Consider the following 22,799-nt stretch of genomic DNA (forward strand, 5'->3'; position numbering starts at 1 on the left):
ACTGCCCAAATCCAAAATGCATTTTTTTAAAATCACGATCCAGTAGATATATCTTACATGAAAACGTGCATGTATTTAATAATGCATATTTTTCAGTGGGTATATCTTAAAACAGCTTACAAATGATGCATATCTCTTGTCTGCAGTTCTCCCCTTCTTCCCAATGCAGTTCAATGAGAAGTCTTTGCAAGGCAGGTGTACTGAGCTAACCAAACTAGAATGTAACAGGACCTGTTGTATGCTTTAAAGCCAATGGGTTGTAACCAGGTTTCTTAAAACCAGTTTCTTTTGAAATCTGCACTTTTTTAAAATTAGAAAAAAGAGGATACACTCATCATACATGAAGCTTTTTAGAAAGTCAAAGTGTTTTATGGGTCTGAAGTGTCCTGTTAAAAAAAAATCAAGCAACCTTTTCCCCTATAAAAATAATCTTGGTTCACCTAGGTTTGTTTTGTTTTATACTAACTCTGGATCTCACAAATAGACAAATTAAATTCTGGCCTGAGCCAAATTATATTGATCACAAAAAATGGCCTCTGACCTGGCACCCTAACATTCAAGAATTTCAGTGGAAAATTCTGAATAAGTTATCAGGTTTCTTTAAAAACAAGCCAAATATTGGTGAGCCAAGATGATTTTCACAAAGGAAAAGCTTAGTTAATTATTCAGAATTTCCTATTGAAATGCATGAGTCTTAAGGTGCCAGGTTTGATGTCGGATTTTGGGATTTGCATAATTTGGCTCACACCAGATTGAAGCAGGTTATGTAGGTTTTTAGCGTAGATGGAAAGCTTTTGTAATTTCATCATCCCTTTTGCATGTGGACTGATTGCTCTGAGGTTAGTTTCCTTAAAACCCATGTACAATTAAGTAGCCTTTTGCAAGGCAAAAAATGTAGGCTCTTCTGAATTCATGTTGTTCTGATGTTCCTTTGTTTCTGAAAAATTTCAACATTTCGGTTCTATTTAAGGAATATCGGGGAAGCCTCGAAATTTGCCGTACCTTTTACAAAACAAAAAACAGCTGTCAAACTGTAAATGAGTGATTCAAAGTTTGTGTTAAGTGGCAGAGACTATTAGACATGCACATGGCAAACATTTTTCGGTTCTTCTGAATTGATATAGTCCTGATTTTTGTAAATTTTATGGATTGTGAAGAATTTTGGGCAAAGTTCGATTCGAAATTCTGAGGTTTAAAATGACATAAGTGACTCAAAATTCTGCCAAATTTCAATTCTGACCAATCCAAATCTCCAATATTAGAATTTAGTGACTTCACTGTTCCAATATGAAAATACGGTAAGTCCTAAAAGCTACTTAACCACCGTATGTCAAGGTAATGTTTTTTTTGCTTATTGTCTCTGGGCACCTTTTCCCAACTTTTGTCAAACTACGTTGGAGTGGTTTGCCCAAACCTGGGGCTCTCTCTAGCACATAGCGACTCATTCACATTCACCAAATTAAATTTTTACTTCCACATTATGAAAGTCAGTTTTGTCCAACCTTATCAGTGGCGATTGACTGAAAGTGTTAGGGACAAGAAAAGCATAATTAGACTGGGCACTTTGAGAAACATCTATTTTGCAGCATTGTTAATTTGCTTAAGTAAAGAAATCGTTTTCAAAAAGGCTGAGCAGAATGGAGTTTTCAAGCCTAATCAAGATAAATATTTTTTTAAATTAAAATCATCGCCTTTCTATAGGATTCATTGTTTAAAAATGCTAGTTAAAGTGAAAATCCTATAATCCATTTCACAAACAACTCACATTAAAATCAGTTCTTAGCCACTTTCATATTTGATTAATATACATCCCTGTGTCAGGGATTATGTCGTGCTCTATATTTGCACCAGGCATAACTACATATTAAAAGCCTAAAATGGAACAAAACTTCCAATGTTACAGCAAAAAACATCAAAAGAAATAATGAAGAGGGATAAAAGCTTTTTTTTTTTTTTTGCTCTTTTTTTATTATTTATTTTATAAATTCCCTATGATTTCAAGGATTGGTAACCATGGATACTGGATCTGTGGGTGTTTTATTCTGTGCTTATTAAAGTATTGAAACACTTTAGATATCTCGCACAGATGATTAGGAATACAATTCTAATAGCTGTGCATTCTGATTTAGTTTCCTGTTCTGGATCAATGCTCTGTCCTAAAATACCTCAACTCGTTCCACAGTTGCTCTTGAATGTAACTTTAATTTGGAAGGGTCTTTTGCTATACTGTTTGTGAAAAATGTTCAGACCCCCTTCTTCCCCTAAAATAGCAAATGAGCCAGAGAAACACATTCAGATTGTGTTCCCTTCCCTTACTTGTGGTTTGTAATTGCCATCTGGAACTGTAAATGTAAAACATTTGGGTTTCTCAATATAATTTATACTGGTTGCCCTTTTTTATTTTAATTCTTTATTTTAAAGACAGGAGAAAACCATTGAAACATCACAAAAGATCAAAATGTACATTACAAATCAGCGAGTCCAGTCTATTTATCCATTGTAGGAGTAAACCAAAAATCATGACATATTAACAAAAACAATGTCAATAGCCAGTCAAGCCCCAAGGAATTTGCAATTTATACCCATCTTACTCCTGATCGTTGCCCAACTACATCCTAGTAGACATGACCGAGAGACAGCTTGAAAATGACATTGGTTGCACTTTTAACTTCTCAATCCCATGAATAGTTCATTTTCCTAAAGAGAGACTCACGCTTTAAAATCCTAAGCATCAAACACTCTCTTTGGTATTTTGTAACCGTAATGAGCTGGAGCAGGGAAAGGGCTTATTTTAATTACTATAGCTAGATCTAGCAATAGAGATTATTTTGAGCATTCTCCATCTGTATTTCACAATTCTATAAAAAAAATAATGATTTTTTTTATCTTTTATTTTTTTGTCGTAGTTTTTTTTTTTATATATAACTTTATAGTTCGTTTCTGTTTATCTAGTCATCTAGACAGCTCACCTCAAATACGCTAATGTAAGGGGTAATCGCCTAATCAAGCTCAGGAAAATAATTCTCCCTCCTGGCTGGTGGAGAGGATCATCACAAATGTAAATGTTGCATGCGGAGTCGCAGTGGAAACAGAGCAACTATTCTTGTAATACTTTACTTAAACAGTTGCAGGGTTGCTTGCTAAAGTGAGGATTGAAAGTGAATTTCAAATTTAAGGTCAAAGTAGCCGAACTGCAGGAAAATCTCTGCAGCAGCTTTTCATTCAGTTTGACTATTTTGGCCTTAAATTTGAAATTTTCATTAAATTCTATTTGAATTCCTAACAATTCCCACCTTAGTGAAAAGCTCTGCTCTTAGTAGCAATAGTCTAACTTATTTGTTTCTTTATTAGTCTTACATTTATGTATAATTATAAATGGAAAATACAATTTAATTAAACTTTAAAGTTTAAGAAATGTTCTCAATTGTCTACATCTTACTGCTGAAGATGTGAGTATAATAGGGTTTAATCACTAAACGACAAATTGTATTGAAATTAAAACCGAACTGCAAAATGAAGGCTTAAAATAAACAAACTGGAACATTTTTTCAAATCCTCAGTTTTGTGCTAAATTTTCCAGTTGATTTTAATTTTAGTGCAGTTTGATGTTTAGTGAATGAACCCATCTTCCAGCCCTGTTTTTTGCCACTTATGTTTGCATGATATTGCATAATATTGTTTGATGACCTTTATTAATATTATTATTTTATTCTTTTTTTTTTTAGGAACCTGGGTTACATTTGGAGGGCAGATTTCTGATGAGGTAAAACCCGAATTTGTTTTATAAATTTATTTTGAGTTGTAATTTCTATTGAGAAGCAACTTAGAGGGCTCATGTCTGAGTAATATACACACTGCAGTTCAGTACGGTACACATGTGGCTGGCTGGGATATCCCTTATTTAAAATCACAGTTGATACAAAGGTTCAGTAGCAGATTTGTAATATCCCTCAATAACAGTTTCACTTAAGGCATTGGCTATTATAATATTATTTCTACCCTGAATCATTATTTAGACTAGGCCAGGGTACGCAGCCTTTGGCATTCCAGATGTCGTGGACTGCTAATGGCTGTAAGAGAGTTATGGGAGATGTAGTCCACAACATCTGGATTGCCAGAGATTGCCTACATTTGCCTTTGCGTATAAAATAATTTGTTTAAAAATGCTACAATTGCAAGATTTTACGCTTGTGGAGCTCCCCCTTATCAATTTGTACTGTATGTCTGTATATTTTATTGTTTCGATTCTCCCAGTTGTACAGAACAGTGGAATATTCTGGCATTTTAAAAACACTACTACTAATTATAATAATAATGAATCTTCCCTGCACTTAAATTATGCTTACTAAAAGCCATCCGCAGGAACTTGCCCAATGAAATAGTTGTGATGGGGGAGATGTCAAAGTCTACTCTTAAAGGGAAACTCCAGTGCCAGGAAAACAATCCGTTTTCCTGGCACTGCAGGCTCCCTCTCCCTCCCACCCCCCAATCCCCAGTTGCTGAAGGGGTGAAAACCCCTTCAGTCACTTACCTGAGGCAGCAACGATGCCTGAGGACCTTCGCGACGCTGGAGGTCCTCATACAGTGTGAGGATGTCCAGCGACACTCTAGCAAAGAAAATATTTGCTATGAGTCAGGAAGTTCCCTCTAGTGGCTGTCTAGTAGACAGCCACTAGAGGTGGAGTTAACCCTGCAAGGTAATTATTGCAGTTTATAAAAAAACTGCAATAATTACACTTGCAGGGTTAGGAGTAGTGGGAGTTGGCACCCAGACCACTCCAATGGGCAGAAGTGGTTTGGGTGCCTGGAGTGTCCTTTTAACTAAATAAAAACTGGCTGCAAAATAATGTATAGCAAGCAATTTAAAATGGCTAACTCAGTTACAGACACGAGTAGCAAACTTGTACAAGTCTATCAGTCATCTACTTACTAGGCGTTAGCTTGTAATCAGACCGGTATATCAGGTTGGTGTCTTCTGGTGGCCTAACCTAAGAAGCCAACTTGTACAAAAATCTGCTTGCAGTATTGAGCCATTAGAGGCCATTCAGTTTAATTAATTAATTAATTATTCTTTGCATCTTGCTTCATCCCTATGCAGACGTGTTGATTCAGTACGTGTCGTAAATAGTCGCTCTTCTATTATAAAATCTGTTACTTTTATAATGTACTTGAGATCATATAGTAGGTCTATTTTCCTAGCGTAAGTGCAAGTCAAACACAACTCTAGGAAACTAGATCCATTGTTTGCAGCTCTAAATAGCAAAAGAAAAAGGAAAGATATATCACCCGTATTATCACTTTTCCATCCCAGCAGCACTGAGCAGTGGATAAGCTGCTCTTCCCTGTGGCACTGATTAGGAATATTAAGAATAATTAAGTAATACATGCTGGAGTCTGTGAGAACAGAACACATATTAGAGAGAGACATTTGGTTCCCTTTCACTGAGAGAGCCAGTCATACATTCTCCTGATCCGATTCCCGCTAGTGATGCCCAGTCTCCTGGTCCTGAATAGATTAAATCTGTAAGCCCATGATCATATGTAATTACATGCTAGGATCATACATATCCAAGCATTATTGTAATTTCCTTTTTAACTTCTTTTCATCTTTTTTTTTTTTTTTATCCATCCTGCATCATAGAAAGGCACAATGGCGTAACTAGCCGATGTCCTTACTAGTAGTAGTGTTCCAACAACTAAACCTGTCCTGACTAGTAGTAGTGTTCCTACAACTAAGCCTGTCCTGACTAGTAGTAGTGTTCCTACAACTAAACCTGTCCTGACTAGTAGTAGTGTTCCAACAACTAAACCTGTCCTGACTAGTAGTAGTGTTCCAACAACTAAGCCTGTCCTGACTAGTAGTAGTGTTCCTACAACTAAACCTATCCTGACTAGTAGTAGTGTTCCAACAAATAAACCTGTCCTGACTAGTAGTAGTGTTCCTACAACTAAGCCTGTCCTGACTATAGAAGTGTTCCTACAACTAAGCCTGCCCTGACTAGTAGTAGTGTTCCTAAAACTAAACTTATCCTGACTAGTAGTAGTGTTCCTACAACTAAGCCTGTCCTGACTAGTAGTAGTGTTCCTACAACTAAGCCTGTCCTGACTAGTAGTAGTGTTCCTACAACTAAGCCTCTCCTGACTAGTAGTAGTGTTCCTACAACTAAGCCTGTCCTGACTATAGAAGTGTTCCTACAACTAAGCCTGTCCTGACTAGTAGTAGTGTTCCTACAACTAAACCTGTCCTGACTATAGTAGTGTTCCTACAACTAAGCCTGTACTGACTAGTAGTAGTGTTCCTACAACTAAGCCTGTCCAGACTAGTAGTAGTGTTCCTATAACTAAACCTGTCCTGACTAGTAGTAGTGTTCCTACAACTAAGCCTGTCCTGATTAGTAGTAGTGTTCCTACAACTAAGCCTGTCCTGACAAGTAGCACTGTTTAGGCCAGTAATATGGTTTTATTTCAGCCTGTGGAACAGTCATGCTACTTAGTGAATAGTAAATTGTGTTGATGTTTCTATGTCTTCATATGGACTGCAAGCGCACTAGTTAAAAATGTTTACTAACTGGTATTGCAGCAGACTTACACCATTTAGTAAATACCATTTTTTTACATAACTTTACTCTTATGCCAAATATAACAGCTCAGGCTGTAGACTAAAGAATTTACCTGTTAGGGGCGGGGACTGACCGGTCGCATGCTGCAGTGGCTCCTGCAGATTTTGGCCTTTTTGGATGCAAATCCGGGCTCAACGCTACAATCCAAGCACAGAAGCTGCCTAACAGCTGCGGGAGGTTTCTGGCACCACTACGGACCCCAAGGCCAGGAGCATTGAAACCCCATGAGGGTGAAACTAAGCTTTGGAGCCTGCAGCCTAATCGGGTGAAGAGCGGGACGGACGGCCGCTGTCCAGCTCATATGCCTGGTGTCATACAACTGAGCGGTGATAATCTTCATAGGCCCCGACTTCCCCCCCTTTGGACAGGTGGGGTTATCCCGGTCCCCACTGTAGGGAACTGATGCCACACAGACCATCAAGCAGATCAGTTCCCGCACTCGATCCACAAAATGGCATCCACGTGGCCTATCCTGGAAAAAGCTCTGCTGGCTGAATGTAGACATCCAAACCATGGCGTCTGCTGACCACAGCTTTCACCCCCAGCATTGCCGCACCAGCAAAAGGCTGTCCAATCTCCCAGACCCAGCGTACGGGACTGGTCCCCACGACTACCTTCCTGGGCTTTGAGTCCCCAGAGGACAAGGGGACTAGGGTCATAGGGTCACTTGGCAGATATGGATTGACACATATCCTAAGGATCCCTGATACACACTGACACAGAGCAGAATAGGGAATGTTCCCCCTACATAGGGTCACTTGGCAGATATGGATTGACACCTATCCTAGGGATCCCTGATACACACTGACACAGAGCAGAATAGGGACTGTTCCTCCTACATAGGGTCACAGATATTCTGCTCTGTGTCAGTGTGTACCAGGGATCCTTAGGATAGGTGTCAATCCATATCTGCCAAGTGACCCTATGTAGGGTGAACAGTCCCTATTCTGCTCTGTGTCAGTGTGTATCAGGGTCTCTGAGGACAGGTGTCAATCCATATCTGCCAAGTGACCCTATGTAGGGGGAACAGTCCCTATTCTGCTCTGTGTCAGTGTGTATCAGGGATCCCTAGGATAGGTGTCAATCCATATCTGCCAAGTGACCCTATGTAGGGGGAACAGTCCTTATTCTGCTCTGTGTCAGTGTGTATCATGGATCCTTAGGATAGGTGCCAATCCATATCTGCCAAGTGACCCTATGTAGGGGGAACAGTCCCTATTCTGCTCTGTGTCAGTGTGTATCAGGGTCTCTGAGGACAGGTGTCAATCCATATCTGCCAAGTGACCCTATGTAGGGGGAACAGTCCCTATTCTGCTCTGTGTCAGTGTGTATCAGGGTCTCTGAGGACAGGTGTCAATCCATATCTGCCAAGTGACCCTATGTAGGGGGAACAGTCCCTATTCTGCTTTGTGTCAGTGTGTATCAGGGATCCTTAGGATAGGTGTCAATCCATATCTGCCAAGTGACCCTATGTAGGGGGAACAGTCCCTGTTCTGCTCTGTGTCAGTGTGTATCAGGGATCCTTAGGATAGGTGTCAATCCATATCTGCCAAGTGACCCTATGTAGGGGGAACAGTCCCTATTCTGCTCTGTGTCAGTGTGTGTCAGGGTCTCTGAGGACAGGTGTCAATCCATATGTCAAGGTGTCAATATGTCATATGTCAGGTTTCAATCCATATCCATTGTGATTTAGGAATGTTAGGTGATTTATGCCCTTTATGGATTAAAACCAGACTCTGCATCAACTGTGTAATTTTCCATGGGAGTTTTGCCATGGATCCCCCTCTGGCATGCCACAGTCCAGGTGTTAGTCCCCTTGAAAAACTTTTCCATCACTATTGTGGCCAGAAAGAGTCCCTGTGGGTTTTAAAATTCGCCTGCCTATTGAAGTCTATGGCCGTTCGCCCGGTTCGCCGGTTCGCGAACATTTGCGGAAGTTCGCGTCCGCCGTTCGCGAACCGCAAATTTCATGTTCACAACATCACTAGCCATCATACTTAGCCACACGGCTCATACTTAAGATGTACATAGCTCAGTACTGTATAGGAGGAATTAAGCAAGTTGATCTTCGCAGAGCAGTAGCATAGTGGATTAGAGTGTACCAATAGCCTGTATAACCTGATTGTTTAACTTGAACAGCTGCACTTACACTTGCATACCAATGCCATTGTGATACTTGGACAGTTGAATTTAGCATAACAACTCGAGACCCACTTTATTCAGCAGTCCCTCTTGTTGAATATAGCTACCTAACCTATCGTAATATGACATGGCTACTTAACCTGCTTTTTCCCTACCTGCTTAGTTTCCACAATCGCTTATCTTACCTAGACAGCCCACTACTACTTAGCTAAGATTTTTATAACTGTCTAGGCTAGGAGAATGTACCTGAGTATGTTAAGTTTAACTACCCTGAATCTTGATTTACTTCTATTGTTTTATTTTTTATTTTTTTAAATGGGGCTGTCATACACTGGAGTTGGTGTATCATTGCACCTTCAAATGATACGTGCTTATTTGCTAACACTCCTTTCTCTTCTGGAACATTTTTTTACTGCCTCAATAAAAGAAACATTGACTAAAAAAAATTATAATAATTGACCTGTTAATATGTTGTATTTGGAGCACAAGAACAAAATGTGGAGTTCTGTGGAGCCCTACTCAAAGGAAACAACTTTCATAAGGAGTCAGAGTCATGCACATGTCTCATGCTCCTTACCTGATCGGCCTTTACGATGAAGTGTTTAGAGCAGGAGTATCCAAACGTTTTTCAAAGAGGTACAGATTTGATGAAGTGGACATGCGTGAGGGCCGACCATTTTGCCTGACTTTCTTTGAACCATTAAAATTAAATGCAAATGAAATGTTTTATGCAAAAGTTATTGCAAACGGCATACTTTTCATTTCATCTTTTTTATAATGCCCCATTGTTCTCTGCCCCTTCTCTCTTTTATTCTGCCCCTTCATTCTCTGCCCCTTCCCTCTTTTATTCTGTCCCTTCTCTCTTTGATTCTGCCCCTTTATTCTCTGCCCCTTCTCTCTTTTATTCTGCCCCTTCTCTCTTTTATTCTGAACCTTCATTCTCTGCCCCTTCCCTCTTTTATAATGCCCCTTCATTCTCTGCCCCTACTCTCTTTTATTCTGCCCCTTCATTCTCTTCCCCTACTCTCTTTTATTCTGCCTCTTCATTCTCTGCCCCTACTCTCTTTTATTCTGCCCCTTCGTTCTCTGCCCCTTCCCTCTTTTATTCTGCCCCTTCATTCTCTGCCCCTTCCCCCTTTTATTCTGCCCCTTCGTTCTCTGCCCCTACTCTCTTTTATTCTGCCCCTTCGTTCTCTGCCCCTTCCCTATTTTATAATGCCCCTTCATTCTCTGCCGCTACTCTCTTTTATTCTGCCCCTTCATTCTCTTCCCCTACTCTCTTTTATTCTGCCTCTTCATTCTCTGCCCCTACTCTCTTTGATTCTGCCCCTTCGTTCTCTGCCCCTTCCCTCTTTTATTCTGCCCCTTCATTCTCTGCCCCTTCTCTCTTTATTCTGTCATTTTTATTCTGTCCCTTCATTCTGCCCCTTCCCTCTTTTATTCTGCCCCTTCATTCTCTGCCCCTTCTCTCTTTTATTCTGCCCCTTCATTCTGTCCCTTCCCTCTTTTATTCTGCCCCTTTATTCTCTGCCCCTTCTCTCTTTTATTCTGCCCCTTCATTCTCTGCCCCTTCTCTCTTTTATTTTGCCCCTCCATTCTCTGCCCCTTCTCTCTTTTATTCTGCCCCTCCATTCTCTGCCCCTTCTCTCTTTTATTCTGCCCCTTCATTCTCTGTCCCTTCATTCTCTGCCTCCAAGGAGAAGAATCCAAATCCTGCGACGTCGACGTCCAAGAGATCCCGCGGCGTCCAAGAGATTGCGAGAACTCAGACTGAGGTCACTGCACGTCCATCTGCTTTCTCGTGATCTCTTGGCCCCCAGTGAATCCCCGCGCGACGCTCAGGACCGCGGCGTTCAAAGATCCAGAGATCCTGAGCGATGCTCAGGGATTCACTGGGGGCCACAACAGACAGATTAGCCAAATAACCTGTGGGGCCGTATTAAACCGGAACGCGGGCCGGACTTTGCCGAGTTCTCAATGCTGTCATTCGGCATTTTGATTTTATATTTTTCTCTTGCTGCTGATCAACTGTTTTTTTTAGTATAAATAGGATAATGCAGGAGAGACAACATTTTCTTAACAATGTTATCAGTAAATGCCAAAAGTGTTCCGTACTGAAATATTACTGTCCTGCTGTCTTGTCTTTCGCTCTCTGGTTAAACTGTAACACAAATGGGAATATGTAGGAGTGTGCACATTCAGATGTAGCAGAAAAAATCTAAAAAAAAAAAACTTTTACTTAGCGCAGCATAAATACATAGATTGCTATGGCTGGATTAGCAAAAAAAAAGTACAATGCGCAGCTTAGTTAATCAGGCCCACTGGTGAAACATACATTTATCTCAAGAGCATTGTTACATTGTTAAAGAGACAGGGGTATTTTGGCATGCTCTTCTAATAAATGTAGGTTTCACCAGTGGGCCTGATAAACTAAACTGTGCGTTGTACTTTTTATTTTTCTCATGCCTAAACTGAAATACTGAACATCAGGGATAAAGCGGAAACCATCTATATACCAATACGTATACTCATCAGAAATTACACAGCTAAAGCGTGCATGGTATAAAGTGGTTGTCACAATAGACGTATTTGGTTTTAATGTAACTCTTTGCCAGGTTCACACTTCCCAATGCACATCCTTGTTGCAGCAGACCGTCTGCCTCAGTGTTTGAACTCACAGTCCTGTGATCATGTTTTCACAAGAAACATGATGCAAGCTTGAGGCAAACGTATCAGATGATTCTCCCGAACAAAATTCCAGATGTTGTTTATGGCTGTAGAATCCACAGAGAGATGCTTCAACTTGTCAGATATTCTGTTCCAGGCAACAAATGGCAACTGATTTATTTATTTTTAAAACCCTTGGAACTAATCAGAATGTTTCAGCATCAATCCGTTATATTCTGAGAACCATTTATTACTTGTGCCAATCTACAGGTCACAAAGCATCTTCCCCCTCCGCCCCCAAAACATATGCTCAATTATTTAAATACGATGTGGATATATTTATAGCTAATAAAGAGATGAACCTTCTAAACAATAAAAAGGGCACATGAAAATACCCTTAAAATGTGAAATTTACTTTGAATTCACCTTGCATTCTCACTTTAGCGAAAAACTCTGACTATATGTAGAATACTAGTGGAAGCCAGGGTATACATTTCGCCCTCTACCCACAGTAAAAAGTAAACACTTAGAGAAACTGGGTATGATGATTGCTCAGTAAGCTTGTACCCAGCAGGTTGTGATGAATACTTAAAAAATATCTAGAACAGGGGAGCCAAAAATGTAGATCCATAGATGTTTTAAAACTACAGCTTTACTGATGCTTTGTCATTCTAAAAGCATGCAAAGCATCATGGGAGTTGTCGTTCTACAACACCTGGTCGATCTACCTTTTTGGGCACCTCTGACCTAAAATGCCCCATGCAAGTCATTTTGTTGAATTCCAACACCAGAATTGTTTGGGCAAAATTGCCAAGTTAGGAATATATAGTTGCGTTGGAGATTTTTGTTTTATTTCCACTACATTTCACAAATGTATCCACAGTTCACTTCATTTAATATAAAGCCTCCTAACCAAACTTTATAAAAATATGTGTAATCAGTAAATTTGTATTAAAACGTTGCATTGCAGTCTTTTACTCCAAATGAGGTAACTTACAGGAAAGTCAATTTCTACATTACTTTGTTTTGAATAAAATACACCTGACCAGTATCTGAATGCAGGGAATCGTTACTAATCTATACAATGATATAGCTGTAATAGGTGTCTGTGTGTCAGCTGTTCATGAAATCTGTGTATCCCTAGGTGGCTGAGCAACTTATGACTATTGCATATGAAAATGGAGTAAATCTCTTTGACACTGCAGAGGTTTATGCAGCTGGAAAGTAAGTGACTTTGTGAATCCCCAAATCCATTTTAAGCTGTATAGCTTTACACACAACAAACCGCAGATCTTACTCAAAATAAAATATTTCTTATTAGTAATAATGGAGTTTTTAGCTTTTTAGGATTGTACTCACATTAGTGGCCAGTCACTATGGTATAAAGCAGGGTTGCCCAAAAGGTAGATCCCCAGATGTTGTAGAACTTCAACTCCCATGATGCTTTTTCTTGCCTTTAAAATGACAAAGCATCATGGAAGCTGTAGTTTATAAAAAAATTTTGGGGGATCTACCGTTTTGGCTCCCCTGGTATAACATATAGACCAAGGTAGGCAATCTTCACCACTCCAGATGTTGTGGACTACATCTCCCATAATGCTCTTACAGCCATAATGCTGACAAAGCATCATGGGAGATGAAGTCCACAACATCCGGAGTGCAAAAAGCTTCCTCCCCTGGTATAAACTGTACAATTGTTTCAGAACAATCTGCAAAAATGCCATTTTGTATTCACATAGCCTACAAGAAATTAGAGGGAACATTAATTTGGAGAATATTTATTTACTTTTAGATTACCACTGATGCACAATGCTGAGTAATTATCAAATCTTTTGTCAACAGTATCAATAGCACTCATGTTTGCTCAGCAACAAAATGCAGATTAAATTCTGCTGACATCAAGAGGTACACATAATGTGTCTGTATCTTTTAAACTGTATTCTATTTCGGAAGCCTATTATATTTACTATTATGTTGTAATCTCGTTACTTTGGCAAAGCTCCTTAGTGAATTAACACATCATTTCCCACAAGTCAAACACTGCTAAAATGTAACATCCGTGTTTAATAATGGGTTTTTAACTTATTGTTTGAAAATATATCGAAGACAAAACTGTGCCATAAAGTGGACATTTAAGAAGCGGATTGTGGCAGGTGATTTGCCAACTAGAAACAGACACTAGGGCAAGTGAAAGTTGTTTGTATGTGTGAAAATATTAAATTGCCCGTTTAAATGTACAATGTATTCAGCGATGTGTTTGTCTTTTTTGTGTTTTTCAGAGCCGAAGTGATCTTGGGAAATATTATCAGGAAAAAAAACTGGAGGTAAGATCCAGTCAGTTTACAAACTGCACCCCATTCATACACCACCACAGCTTACTATTACCTTATATTAGGTGACTCTTGATATTTTTCTGCTGAAACGTGCGTGAAGCAAGGCTAGCCGATGCCTGGCTCAACACTGGCTAACGGTCATTCGCAGTATTTTCTGTTGGCCAAAAGCTGTTAGTTTCCCCTACATTCCATATTACATTCCAAGTCACGCATGGAACTGCAACAGAATCCCTTCCGTAGCAAATTCTGTATTGTAACTTTTATAATGTCTACATTAGTTTAAATGAAGGAGTCTCTGGGGACGTAGGAAGCCTCGGGTGCTGCTGGTTACTGCTCTACTGACTGCATTTTATATTATGTTTGAGGAACAATTTAATCTGGTATTTTAACATTTATTGTTTGTACAGTTATTATAAGCCAGGTAATCATTGTGATCAAATACTCTACCTTGGTATGTTTTTGTTACGCACAATCTCTTTACAAAATGCAATTATGCCCTTGTGCATCCATGGCACAGCAATATTGTTCTTTGAGGGTATGAATAAAGCTGTATATACAAACCTAACCTACCATACAGAACTATGGTAGGAGATAGGAGATAGCAGTAACATAGTGTCTAAGCTCAGTAAATGGGGCTCGATTTGCCCCGTTCTCTAGTGGAGTTATCTGTAACTGCCCATACACCATCCATAGTAATATAGTGATAAAGGTTAAAAAAAGAGTTAAGTCCCAAGTTCCTCTAGTGTATTCACCCAGGAATAGCAAACTGGAGGCCAAAAATGTCCTCCACTATCAGAGATTTAAGAGAAGTTTACCTGTATTGGTAAATATTTCCAATTCAACAAGTTTGGTCTCAAATTTGCAAATCTCATTGAATTCCTGACAGTTCACATTTTGATACATACCCTGATAATGTTATATGTCATTCTCCTGAGGAGCAAAATGAACATTTCTATTGTGCTAAATTATATTTTAATATTCATAAATTGGTCATTCATAAAGTCAGGTAAAAATTCAGCAAACAGCCATGCTCATGGCTGTTGGAAGTCACGGGGGCTGAATAACAAATACAATTTGTAATAGATATATATGATATTATTGCAGCAGTTAAATTAACACTCCAAGCACCATAACCACCAGAGCGTGTTGTAGTGGTTATTGTGCAAGGAGTGCAACATTTTCTGACCACTAATATAACATATATTGTCAGATTTGTTATTTTAAGATATTTCATTTTGATTAATACACTATTTTATTTTCTGCAGAAGATCAAGTCTGGTCATCACAACAAAACTGTACTGGGGAGGAAAGTAAGTTTGTCTGGTTTTGGGAAGATTTTGGATGGATTATGAGGGTTTATGAGGGATTATTTCAGCTAAACAAAATCCTTGCATGTGTTAATTATAATTATATATGGAGAAAATCACTCAGCATGCTACTAATGTGTTTAATGTCTCTTAAATGTAGTCTAAAGAGTGATAATGTGATGGCTAGTGATGTCGCGAACATAAAATTTTCCGTTCGTGAATGTTCGCGAACGGGCGAACCTGGCGAACCGCCATAGACTTCAATAGGCAGGCGACTATTTCTGGCCACAATAGTGATGGAAAAGTTGTTTCAATGGGACTAACACCTGGACTGTGGCATGCCGGAGGGGTTCCATGGCAAAACTCCCATGGAAAATTACATAGTTGATGCAGAGTCTGGTTTTAATCCATAAAGGGCATAAATCACCTAACATTCCTAAATTGTTTGGAATAACGTGCTTTAAAACATCAGGTATGATGTTGTATCGATCAGGTAGTGTAAGGGTTTCACCCGCTTCACAGTGACAGACCAAACTCCTCATTTAACGCACTGCAAACAACCGCAAACAGTCCATTTGCACAACCGCAAACTCCCCATTTGCACAAGGTTGGATACCAATCTAGCCATGTCCCGTTCCTTGTCCTCACTGATGTCATTGAAGGTCTCTTCCTCCACCCAGTCACGTACAACACCAAGGGTCCCCGAAAGGTGACAACAAGCCACGTGTATTTTTTTTTTTAAATGTACACTACTGTTACACCAGATATGAGTTGCACTGGTGTGACACTGTACCCTGGCAGGCCCTGAAACGCACACGTGTGAAGGAAACTGACTGCTATTATTTCACAGTCAAATTTCTAGTTTTTTTTTTTAATGTACACTACTGTTACACCAGATATGAGTTGCACTGGTGTGACACTGTGCCCTGGCAGGCCCTGAAACGCACACGTGTGAAGGAAACTGACTGCTATTATTTCACAGTCAAATTTCTAGTTTTTTTTTTTTTAATGTACACTACTGTTACACCAGATATGAGTTGCACTGGTGTGACACTGTGCCCTGGCAGGCCCTGAAACGCACACGTGTGAAGGAAACTGATTGCTATTATATTACAGTCAAAAAAGTTTTTTGTTTTTTTTAAATGCAAGCTATTGTGACACCAGATATGAGTGGTGGCACTGGGACCACCTTAAAAATATTGGATATCGCTAAAAATCATGATCACTATATACTTTCTCTACAAACCTCTAAAACGAACCAAACTACTCATCCATCCGCTATACCACTTTATCCCACCTAGAACTAGTGCCCAGTTAAAATACTTGACTCTTACTTACCCACAGTCAGTCATGCCACACACATTTCACCACTACTCTCACTGAATCCCTCTGACTACGGCTAAATTCATCTTCTACATCAGAACACTACTCCTAAGATTGGGTTGTATCCATGTCTCAGGTCTTTCATTTAGAATAGGGGCAGCTTCGGTCTCCTTCAACACTGACACTCCAGTGCATATTATTAAAAGATTGCGCAGATGGAAATCTTCAGTCTACAACCAATATATTCCTCATCCCGAGAAAGAAATGAGGAAAGCTTTTAAAAGTTTGGCTTTGTAAATTTGATGCAATAAGTGTGTTTTTCTTTAATACCTTTTCACCCTCTTTGCATGAACCCGATTTACATATATTACTAATATGTTTCTGAACATATATATTATATTATTCACTCACTCACTCACTCACTCTCTGCGCCGGCCTAAGACATCATGCTGCCTAGGTCCAACAATAAATGACTATGGGGGATAATGTATAATAAACAGAGGTTACTGGCTTTGGGGGGGATAATGTATAAGAAACACAGGTTACTGACTATGGGGGGGATAATGTATAATAAGCACAGGTTACTGGCTATGGGGGGGATAATGTATAATAAGCACAGGTTACTGGCTATGGGAGGATAATGTATAATAAACACAGGTTACTGGCTATGGGAGGGATAATGTATAATAAACACAGGTTACTGGCTATGGGGGGGATAATGTATAATAAATACAGGTTACTGGCTATGGAGGATAATGTATAATAAACACAAACACAAAAAAATAATAATAATAAAAATAATTAATGCAGCTTCAGAATTAATCTAAATTGTATGCTGTCAAGGAGGTTGGAGGGTCTGGGAGGGAGGGTCTGCTGCTGATTGGCTGGAATGTGTCTGCTGACTGTGAGGTACAAGGTCAAAGTTTACTCAATGATGACGAATAGGGGGCGGACCGAACATCGCATATGTTCACCATCCGTGGCGAACGCGAACACGCTATGTTCGCCAGGAACTATTCGCCAGCGAACCGTTCCGGACATCACTTGTGATGGCCATTTGTGGGTTTTTTTTTTTTCGAATAAAAATGCTCCATGGACAAGTTTAACCCCTTAAGGACACATGACATGTGTGACATGTCATGATTCCCTTTTATTCCAGAAGTTTGGTCCTTAAGGGGTTAAAGGAAAACTGTAGTGTCAGGAATACAAACATGTAGTCCTCGGATATATGTTTGGGTCCCCAGCCCTGCTCCGTTTGCACTGAAAAGGGGATTTTACTCACCCTTTTCTCCCATGACACACCGGTCTCACCATGGCTGGCCCCACTTGTCTCCACCTACATGGGTGGGATTATGAATGTTGATAATCTCAGCCAATCCAATGCTTACCCATAGGAAAGCATTGGGAGGCTATTGCGAATGTGTGGCAAAACACTGTGCTGCACCCATCAGTATCTCCTCATAGAGATGCACTGATTCATCACATCTCTATGGGGAACATTCAGTTTCTCCATGCAGAGTATGGAAACACTGAATACCAGTACTGCACACTGTGCCATACAGTCCTAAATGGGTGAATAAAGGTTCATTTTAACTAAACTGGAAACATGGGCTATTTTTACTGGATTCACTGTTTTTATATATTAATTGATATTATATGTAGGGTTAGACCATTCCAATGTGAACAGAGCAAGAATGAGTACTTGTGCTTGTTTTCTACAGCACATAGATACACAAAACTAGCCTCTGTATGACTGGAGACACGTTGGTCTTATGGATTTTAACAAAATGTAATGGTGTAACTTTCATAAGAGAGCATCTCCATCAGTAATGGTACACATCCTTACCACACTGGATACTTTGCCCTGTGACCATATGTTCTTAAAGTAGTGTACCTACTCACCAAATGTGGACACTGGAGATGTGGTAAATTGAAGCCACTCATCTCTGAGCTGCTAAGCTGTGTCACAGCTATAGTCTACAGCATCTTGACTCCAGGTATCCCTTTCCTAATACAGGTAGTCGCTTAACCATGATGCAATCTTTAACTCTAAACCATTATGATGGGAGCTGTAATGAAGATCTGTCCCTTTTGGGGGCCCTTTATATATTTTGAATAGACTGCCACAGCGACAGATCTAGTGTGGGTCAGGTGGCCGCGGAGTGCAGGAGAATATCAGTTTCTCTTAAGCTGTCCCTCTGCCATCTTCATCACGCTAATCCTCTTCAGCTCCTCATACTTCATTTGCAGGAGCCATGTCAGAGCTGCACAACACTAAAGTTTGTAAAAGATCCACCAAAACTATGGCTGCCTCCATAGATCGATGCCTGAATCCCATAGCCATCACTTGTGACGGCTACTGGGATTGGACAAAAGTTAACAGCGAAGCTCCGCCTTTTGTCAACTTTTGTCAACCTCAGGTTTGTCCGTAAGACAAAATAGTTCCCACTTTATCTCATGTTATCTCAGGATTGCGTTGGAATTTCAGTAAAAAAATAACACACTCTTAATCAGTATTTCCTAAAGATTACATGTTTTTACCAATAAAAGTGACAGATCAGCTTTGCACATTACTCCAATAATGCTTCATTAATAATTCATATTTGACTAGATAGTTTTGATGACATCATTTTAATCGATACTAGCATTTTCCCGTATTATATATACATTCACATATTAATATGAAGATGCTCTCAGGCTTATCAAGCCAACTCTGCAGAATGTATTTTCCCAGAGAGCATCAAACAGTGCACTGACTACATGTATTCTGCCTCATGAACATATCAGCCTTGTTGCCATGGAAGGGATGATATTCAATGTCACATGTTGTTTCCAAGTAACCGAGATTCTCTGTGCTAGCCTTTTGATCATCTTTAAAATGCATATACAGCATGTTGAAAAATGCTTCTATAATTGTATTTTTAGTCTCAGTAAAGAAACATCCAATATCACGCACATTGAGGATGTACGTAGTATCCAGATACCGTTAAGCACTCTCTAGAAACACAACCTAAGAATTGCCATCTGTGAGGAGCCTCCGCTACCTTATTCTAGTCTCCAACAGTCAACTGTGTTAATGTTGCAACTAATGAAAATATGGATGAATGCAGCTGTTATTCATACATAACAAACATTTCCAAATTTTGTTTTGTCACATTTTATTGTGTATCTAGATCACATGATATTCACAATATAGATTTGCATAAAACCACTTGAGTACATAACAAAAGGCATCTTGCTTGCCTTGCTTAACAAGACAGAGACAGATTTTCATCTACAAACAGTTGTTTCTATAACAACAACAACTAAAAGTTATTATTCCCATATTTAGTTCCTCTAGTGGGTGCATGATATTCGCACAGAAGCTGCGCAAGTACCCTTACCATAACCTGTTTCCTCTCCGATAACTAATTCATATATAATCTCAACAACAGACTGGACTGGTAATTTAACAAAAGAAAATCACCAGTAGAAGCATTTAATAATAGATATTCATAGAAAAATAAAACGTACGAAATTCGTATTTCAAAAAGCAAAAGTCCATTTACTGTCTACAATGTATATTTGTAAATAATTCATTCCCCTCCATACAGAAGTGGTGAGGATCTCGGACTTCCAAATTCTCTTTAAGGCGTGATTCTACTTATTGTAATATATTTATAAATGTAAATATGTAGCACATTTTGTGAGATCTAACTATTTTATGATTATGTACACTATCGAACAAGAATTCACCTTTTCTTTTTGCAGTAATTTATATCTGTATTTATTCTTTTTTCAAGAGCTGAAACAGAAAGAGGACTATCAAGAAAACACATTATTGAAGGTAGGTTTGCTATAACCCTCCGTGATAAGCCATATTGTGTTTTTTATGATTCATTTAAACCAATTCATGCTCATATTGTTATTATGTAATACTTTAAGTGGATAATATGTACATTACCAATAGCAGAAATGACTAAAGTGACAATTTGCTGATGTGTAGCATGGATAATGCAAATTATGCATGCATTCATGCACACTTTGTACTCACAGCATCTTTCCATCCGCATAGCTCTTGTAAATTACATTATATTATGCATTTACTGCTATGGCTACAGCAAGATACAGGATCCATATGGCTACCCTTACTTTTGATCAGCACATATAGATATTTGTAGATCCAAAGTGTATATTAATTTGTTGTCTGCTTCATAAGGAATATCTCACGTGATTATTTTGGAAAATGTGTGATCAGATCTTGTTTAGTTGATTTGCTGCCTCTTTATAAATACATTGATAAATTGAGTGGAGAGAAAGGTCCAGTTACTGCATGCCAGTGTGATAATGTGGGTTATCATCATGAATTCTGGAATGGAACCTGTGGTTGTGAAATGATTTAAAGTCCCACCTAGCTTAGAGAGTATATTTCAGTGATTTGTCATAGAAGTGCAAGATTCCATTATTTCCAGGGGTTTTTCCATTTTCCATTTTCCACACTCACCGGTCACTGGTGGACCTGTTGCCAAACACAAGCTCATGCTGCAGCTTGAATCTTGCCCGCTCAAGTTACCCAAGTTGGCGGACGCCAGGCCTCTCACCATACCACGAGGCTTGACAGAGATGACACTAACAAAGCTGGACATGATCTTGGAGGAATTCTGGTGAAAGCTCGAGGAGAGTTAACAAAGTGCAAACTCGCTGCACCACTCACCTCCTGCAACCCAGCGGTCCATGCCGATCTCACCAAGGCGGAACAGTTTAGCACCCAGCCGCCAGAAGAGAGCATGATCCAGGCGGTCAGCTCCAGGGACTTGCAGAATTCCCCCACAGAGACCCACTTCCAAAAGAGGACTTTAACAGCCCCACCCGGCCATGCGTGGCCCAAGCTCTCGTGAAAATCGGAGCTTCCCGAAACCACCGGGATCTTGCCTTCATGCTGCACGATGAGTTGGCGGCGGTCGGAGATTGAGGGTGGCGACAGGATACGAAGTACACAGAGGTCCCATCCATCCTGTATACCCCAAGTCTGGTCTGAAAAAGGACTGCTTGAGGTGGCCCACCAGCAGCATTGGCTGAAACTCTGATCCTGCCTAACTGCTGATCCCAAGCCGATACCAGAGCAAATATACCTGTCGACTACTCTTACATGAATCAGTTCCGCTAACTGTGGTGCTGCTTACCAACATTGCTTATGTTTTTCTCTTTATGTTCCTCCTTGTGAACTCTTATGCATAGTCCACCTTACCTTACCATCCATTGGGGTTGGCTGATCCCAGCCTCAGACTCACCGCCCACGCTGTGACCCTCTCTGTAATACCATAAATTCCACTGATTATGCAGTACTCTATGTGCTGCAGCATACATAAAGCCAGGTCTACTAACGGTAGTTTCACTTATTGATATTAACTATAGTATGTTATACCATTATATTAGTTATGCTCTTATAGCTGCCAGTCTATGTCATGATCTTTACTAATAAGTGATTACATCTTGAATACATGTCTATCTGTATGTCTAGATTACCTATCCACCGGCAAGCTGTATACAGTTCATCGTTTCATTACCCAGATTGAAGCTTTGAACCTTGTAATCATAGTCAGTGCGTAGCCTATGGCCATATACTCTCTACTTTTTTCTCTCCTTAAGCACTGAATACTACTTATCGTTAATATTTTCATTTCCTTTACAAAAAAAGTGCAGCAATCTCAACGTGTATAACATTATTTCTTATGACACTTTGCACTGATATCCATTGACATGTTTAGATTTACCTATAAACTTAACAATGCACTACCAAAATAAAGAATACAAAAAAATAAAATAAGAGTAAGGAAGGTGGATATCCTTTCCCAGTTTAATCACGTTAATTACCAAAAAAATGCCATTAGAGAGCCGTGGATCTTACCTATGTCATGAAGTTTACATTGGAACGAGATAGGGAGTACAACTATTCAGAATGGTATTTCAATGTAAGAATTAATCTTAGAAAATATTTTTGTACTTGCAATAATACCAAATGGTGTTAAAATACCAAAATGATTTGTCAGAAAAAGGATCAATCAGAACTAACACCCAATATAGTGATAAAAAGTTTCTCACAACATGTATGGCGCTTTAACTATAACATTAAGGGAAAGGGATTATGTTGTGATTCCAATCTAACCTATTTATAATAAAGGACATAATATAAAAGCAGACATGTGTTTACCACCGACGATAAGTATCCTTTACAAAAGTAATCAACCCCTGTAGATAGCCACCTGGATCTATAACAGTTTACCCTTAAGGAGAACTCACTCAAAAATGCTAATCTGTAACAGCAACGAGGTACATGAAGTTGATGTCAATGACTGGTACACCCCACCAATCTCATGGGACAAACTACATTGATCTTTTGAACTTGCGAAGACAGGAATAATCAACCC

The 22,799-nt window shown here is 39.4% G+C and overlaps 1 protein-coding gene across 1 annotated transcript in view; it reads left to right on the forward strand.

Moving 5' to 3' along the window:
* Window positions 1–22,799, forward strand: part of KCNAB1 (potassium voltage-gated channel subfamily A regulatory beta subunit 1) — a 178,980-nt gene that overhangs the window by 87,024 nt on the left and 69,157 nt on the right. Inside the window, exons 3-7 of the mRNA XM_063442574.1 lie at window positions 3,726–3,763; window positions 12,574–12,653; window positions 13,709–13,753; window positions 15,028–15,072; window positions 20,175–20,218. Of these exons, the coding sequence (XP_063298644.1) occupies window positions 3,726–3,763; window positions 12,574–12,653; window positions 13,709–13,753; window positions 15,028–15,072; window positions 20,175–20,218 (252 nt within the window). The remainder of the gene's footprint in view (window positions 1–3,725; window positions 3,764–12,573; window positions 12,654–13,708; window positions 13,754–15,027; window positions 15,073–20,174; window positions 20,219–22,799) is intronic.

This window comes from Pelobates fuscus, chromosome 2, assembly GCF_036172605.1.
Source record: "Pelobates fuscus isolate aPelFus1 chromosome 2, aPelFus1.pri, whole genome shotgun sequence".
NCBI classification, from domain to species: Eukaryota; Metazoa; Chordata; class Amphibia; order Anura; family Pelobatidae; genus Pelobates; species Pelobates fuscus.